Here is a 6,034-nt window from a genome sequence, read left to right on the forward strand (position 1 = left end):
TTGTGTCTAAGCAGAAGTAATGCTGAGGTACATTGAATTTGGTAAGCAAGGTGACAAAAGTAAAATAGTTCAGTTTAGTTGTTTTGGTTGAGTGGTTGTACCACTGTCAGCTGCAGGTGCTCTTCAAACGATATGGGTTCCCAAAGAAAACAGACAAAACAACTAACCAAAAAGAAATGTCAGATCTTGTCAAGTCTTGAGAGAACAGCCAGCATTCATCAGGATAGTAAATGGAACAGCCAGTATTCATACAGATTATAAATGTGTACAGATAATTTATATTTGGGACATGGATAGAATTCATGTTTTGCTTTAAACAGTGCATTTCTGTACAGTGATACTGAATAATAATAATAATAATAATAATAATAATATTATATATATTTATAATCTCTTAGTAGTATTATAATATCTTGTTCCAGTCAATAACCTATTTCATTATTATCATTATTATTATTTAAATGAAAGTTTAAAAAAAAAAAAAAAAAAAATAGATAGCAAAATTGAAGCATTTTGGGATTTCCATGGCATAGAAATGTCCCTCTAAAACAATTTCCAGTACAACTCCTGTAAAAAGCATAGTAGATAAGAGAAAATCATAAGTACATTCCAACAGTAAGAAAGTAATTAGAACAACATTAATCTGATATGTCTTCAATACAAAATGGTCCCATTGTGTGCTGTTAATGTTTAGGGATGTACCAAGGATGTTGTTATCTTAGACAATGGGCTGAGCATTTCACACTTAAAAAAGTCAGGCAGTAAAAGGGTAAAAAGGGAGGAGAGGGCATCCGTTTCAGCATACATAATCAAAAGGGGAGCTTGTTTCACACAAAGACATTTTAATAGCTACATGTTTGAAGAGAGAAATATAATTACATAAGGGCAGCAAGATTCACTGAGAACTGAACAAAAAAAAAGTCCAAAAAGAGAATTTGCACTTATCAAAGTTTTTTCCTTTTCTTCAGACAAAAACTAATCAGCAACTGCGAGGGAAAAAAACAGCAAAAACAAGAATGCAGAAGAAAAAAGCAGCCATGGTCATTTAAAATCTCAATCAAGCCTTGCACAATCAATCAATAGGTAGTTTGCGAGTACAAGAAGTTTCTCATGCAAGATATCAATATCCTCTTCAGGGGCAAAAAAGAAGGAGGGGGTACTAAAGGATAACGTAAATCCATGCATCTCTGGTCTTGAGTCAAGAAATGAGGAGGAAGTGGGAAAGTGAGGAACGTGCATCAGCAGCTAGATATAAAATATTACCTCAGTTTCTCAAAAGATGCCATTAATGATATGTCCTTATTTGGGTCTCGTTCTGGTCGCGTGCCCTTTAGATTTTCAATCCGAGGGAATTTTGCACTGGTTTTGTGACGGTACATCTTTTTGTGTGCTGGCCCATTTATACCAGGAACGCCAAGGCTAGGCTTGTCAAACATGTTACAGCCCAAAGCCAACTGAGGGAAAAAAGGCAGGGAGGCATTGAACTTTGCCTGGTTTTTACCACTTTTTGTCCCACCTTTTCTGCCTTTTGTGCCCCCATTAGCCCCACAATTGCCTTTCTTCTTCGGTTCAGAAGAAGTTCCAGCTAGGATTTTGAGAGTTTTTAACTTGAGGCTGTTGGAATCTGAGGGCAAGCAGACATTTGATGCAGGGCCCCATATTGGCTCAACAGAGGCCATCATGAATCTCTGTACTTCAGCCATCCCTGAGACAATATTTGATAAGATGTTGGATGGCTCTTCAAACTCTCGCTGGTCATCTTGGACTTGACTTTTGCTCTCTGAACAACCTATTCCTGTCCATTCCTCAGAGCCACTGTCCTTCAGCAGATGGGCAGCACCCTCAGCCTGGCCTTTACCACCCTTCTCATCCAGTAAAGCCTTTAACTTTTTAGATGCTCGTGAAGTCTGACGTGGAATTTTGCCCTTTTCTGCCTTAGGAGCTTTTGGGGCTTTGCTTTTTTTGGTACCCTGCCCTGCAGTTTGTTTGTTGCTATTTTTCCTCTTTGCCTTGGTCCCCTTAATTGCACTCATCATATCACCATCAAAGTCAGCTAGATTTTTCTCCTTTGTCCCCAGGTTTAAGTTGTCTTCACCATTAAAAATGTGCAATTGATACTCGTGACCATCTACTGAATATCTAGCCAGATCTCGCTGCTCGATCATTTTGCAGTTCCAGTCCGCATCTTTGGTGCATGACATCTTGGCCCCATCCTGGAAGTCAGTGACCTTCCCAGCTATCTTCATCTCACGGCCTATTACTTGAGGGGATAAATTAGGTGTCTCTGGAGGAGAGAGTTCTGACAATGATGTGTGTCTGAATTTATCTGGAGTGAAGTTGGAGATATCCAGCAAGTCTGTGGACTCCTTCAGGGGTGTGATTTCTTCGATACTCTGCTGAATCACCAGTTTTGGACTGCAGTGGGCTAGAAAGTTCTCATTCACATCATCCTCGCCATCCTTCTCACATGACTTAAGACTCAGAGAGCTGTAATTGCTAGAAGTAGCTGACAGCGAGCCAACTGAATCGAAACTGATGAGCCGGCCATTGTCGGTGTGCAGTGTGGCTCTTTGAAACTGTGGCTGCCCCTGACATGCCTGAAACTCAGCATCATGAGGCAATGGCTGCTCAGGCATGTAATTCTTTTCATAAAGCATTCTGTTGCTCTCCAGACTCAACTGGCTATAGCCTGACACGGTCAGGCTCTCAGACATGGGCATAGCCATCTCTCCAGTGAAGCTGTTGGGTTGGATGGCAGATTCAGCAATATCTGCAGCACCAAACTGCTGGTTGGGACCAAGCTGAGGGTGCCACATCTGGGTAAGAGTTGGACAATTCTGGGGTGACTGTTGGAGCTCTGATTCTGATGGTGGAGAAAGGACACAACTTTGTGCTAGCTGAATTGAGGAGAATTGCTGCTTTTCCAAAGAGAGACCCAGTGAATGCTGGGTCTGCTGAGGGAAAAATGGGATACCAGTGCTACCTGAAGAATCAGAGGCATCTAATAATGTTTGCAGGTAGCCTCCTGGGATAACGGAAACACTTGCAGCCACATTCTCAGACGATGTTTCTTTGTTAGGGGAGCAGGTGGTAGTCACAAAAGCAAATTTTTCAGAGGCATTAGCTGTTTGACTCTCACACAAATGGGGACTGTGTGCAGCTGGGCTGACGTTTTCATCTTCAGCACCTCCTACTGCGTCCATATTTTTCTGCAGCGAGCAAACTTCTGTCAGGTCTGTCATGCTCTCGCTATTCTCCACAAGGTCTCTCATTTTCTTGCTCCTAAGTCTGGCTTCACTTCTAAATTTCTGTATTCTGAATATCTTATTTCCTATTCTCCCTTCCTCCCTCTCTTGTGATCTGCTCTTCCGGACGGCAGTGTGTATGATGTCATTTGGGTCTAATGTGCTTGCACAGCTGGTGGCTATTGTTAATGGCATTCCCATGGAGGCAGTTTCATCTGTAGAAGCAACCTCCTGCCTGGGATCACAGGCAAAGGGGCCCTGGGTGTTGGGTGATTGCTCCACAGTTTGAATTCTCTGAATTCTAAGCCTGTTTGCTAGCTTGAATTTCCTTTTGGAGGGACTTGAACTAAAGGCATGATGGTGAGAATTGTGTTTATCTCCTGCTGCCAGCTTAAGCTGTTCCTCTCTTTCTCTCTGTTTCTCCTGCCAGAAATCTTTCAGAGGTGCAAGCTTCCCATATTTGTTGATTGTATCCTCATTTAAGCTTACTGTTGTGTCAGCTGAATCGATTCTGCCCAGCTTTACAGCCATGCATTTCTCTCCTTTAAACCTGTTGACAATAATATATTTGATTATTACAGGTGGATCCTTGCGAGAGTATTTTCGTCTCTTTTTAGGGCACCAGTCAAGATCCTCTTCTTGTTTTGGACCAATCGGTGGTTTCTCTCGCTTTTCAATGTTTCTTTCCCCATCGGTGGACTCAACATAATACAAGTAGTCATCACTATACCTAACTTTTCTCTTGTCCCGTAATCCATAGTTCAGATGGTTTGAGCAGCTTGAGTTCTTTCGTGAGAACAAGTTTTTAGGCCTGTTGTCTTGGAAGGTGTCAATAGAGGAAATGGTGGAGGAGCTGTCATCACTATACTCCCCTGAGTCATCAGCTGAGTTGCTTGAATCAATGAAGTAGTTCATTTTTGGGCTGTAATCAGGTGTCTGCTCTATGGAGCAGTCATTTCCATCCCCTTTGCTGTCATTTTGAAATTCAAGCTCCTCTGGTTTAGGTGCTAGATCATCCACAACTCGCTTTACCACACTAGTCTCTTTCTTTGTGCAGTTTACCAAGACACTTGGGAAAAAGTTGAACTGGGTTTCTTCTTGCAGAACATTGGTTTTCTCTCTCATGTTGTCCTGGAAGGACTCATAGCGGATCTTTAGCGAGCACACGTCGCTGCTTAGAGTGGAATCATCATCATCATCAAACATGTAATTTCCCACGTCCTCCTCAGAGAAGAGATTTACGGATAACTCGTTCTTGGAGCAGAGATCCAGCAATTCCATCTTACTCTCGCTAATGAAGGACTCAAAATAGCCCCAGTCCTGATTTGGATTGGTAAGCAAGCCATCCTCTCCATTGCACTTGTCTAATAGCAGGCCCTCATACAGGTTTCTGGAGGCGGAATCATCTAAGTCTATCTTCTCTGTGTCCTTCTTCTCCACCTGCTGGGTTTTGGGGACAGGAAAGCTCAAAAGTTGATCTGAGAGGAGCTCTTCTCCATAACTTACTGTCTCACTTGTGCTCATACATTGCATGTTAATATCAGAGATAGGGCAGGTGGTGTAGTCTCGGTTCATGTCAGCCATTTTGAGGTTGATACTGGCCTCTACACTGGACAAATCCTTAGTCTCAATAAAGCAGCCCGGACAGGTGCGACTTTGCTGAATCAAACAGTCCTGTGTGAGCCCAGGTATGCTTGCAGGTTCTATCATGGTGAAATGGGTGTGATTGCGGTCTTCTTGGAAAGGCCCAGGGGACTCAAGCCCTTGGCATCACAGGGTGAGAAGGATATTGTGTAGTTTGAGGACTCATCAGTTGGGTGGTTCTCTAAAGGAGTCTGTGTTGACAGTTGCAGTGGTAAGTAGTGCTTCTTTAAGGCCAATTTAACACTGTTGCAGTACGAATTGCCTCTCTTTGTGCTCTCTGCAGCAGCTGTGGAGGATGTGTGTAAGGCAGCATCTGCGACACCATACAGCTTTGCAGCCACATGCAGCTTTAGATTACTCAGATTATGTGATCCTAGACAAAAAAAACAAGCACAACATTAATACTGTTTATAATATTAATGAATACTACAATAATTCATTATATTTAAAATAGTAATATTTTAAAGACAACTGCAATGCATTTAACTATTGTAATGTGACGTATAAGTAAAACAGTGGTAATTAAGTATAATTTTAACCATCAGCATTTGATTGGATCATGGATATTGATATAATTGTTTAAAAAGACAGAAAAAGATTAAGAAAAAGGATTTTGAGCACATTGAACTATATTGAGCTATAAATTACAAAGAATTATATTTATATTCTTATAATTCTTACAAAGAATTATATTTATATTCTTATCACGCTACCAGCTCACTTTAACGATCAACACATTTAATCCTCTGGGGTCTGAGGTGTTTTCTGGGTCCTGGAGATATTTTGACATGCCATGACATTTGTGCTTATTTTTGTTACTTTTTTCAGGGTTAAAGTCTAATTACACTGTTTTCAGCACAAACTCTGCAAAGTAAGAATACTTTGTTACTGTATTTAAGTACATTTTTTTCAAGAATCTGTACTGAAAGCTTTTACTTTTACTTTTCTACATTCCAAAGCATAATATTGAACGTTTTTCTACATTTCATAAAAACATGTAATTTCTTGAAATCATCACCTGCTCCGAGACGCAATAGCAATGTCCAATTTGTAAACAAACTGATTCTTTTCAATGAACCCGTTCATTTTTGAACTGCACCAATCAGATTGCATCTCTTCTCGTGTCACTTCTACCACTATTGTAA

General features: G+C 41.0%; 1 protein-coding gene across 1 annotated transcript; it reads right to left on the reverse strand.

The window, feature by feature from the left end:
- Nucleotides 1-1,259: 1,259 nt before the first annotated feature.
- nexmifb (neurite extension and migration factor b) lies at nucleotides 1,260-4,955 on the reverse strand. Its single transcript, XM_067382751.1, has one exon. It carries the CDS (start codon nucleotides 4,953-4,955, stop codon nucleotides 1,260-1,262), a length of 3,696 nt encoding a protein of 1,231 aa, XP_067238852.1.
- Nucleotides 4,956-6,034: the final 1,079 nt, after the last annotated feature.

The sequence above is a fragment of the Chanodichthys erythropterus genome, chromosome 1 (genome assembly GCF_024489055.1).
Source record: "Chanodichthys erythropterus isolate Z2021 chromosome 1, ASM2448905v1, whole genome shotgun sequence".
Taxonomy (NCBI): domain Eukaryota; kingdom Metazoa; phylum Chordata; class Actinopteri; order Cypriniformes; family Xenocyprididae; genus Chanodichthys; species Chanodichthys erythropterus.

Bases quoted from the DNA above. Each gene is read 5' to 3' on its own strand.
- nexmifb (XM_067382751.1), bottom strand. From the start codon at position 4,955: ATGATAGAACCTGCAAGCATACCTGGGCTCACACAGGACTGTTTGATT.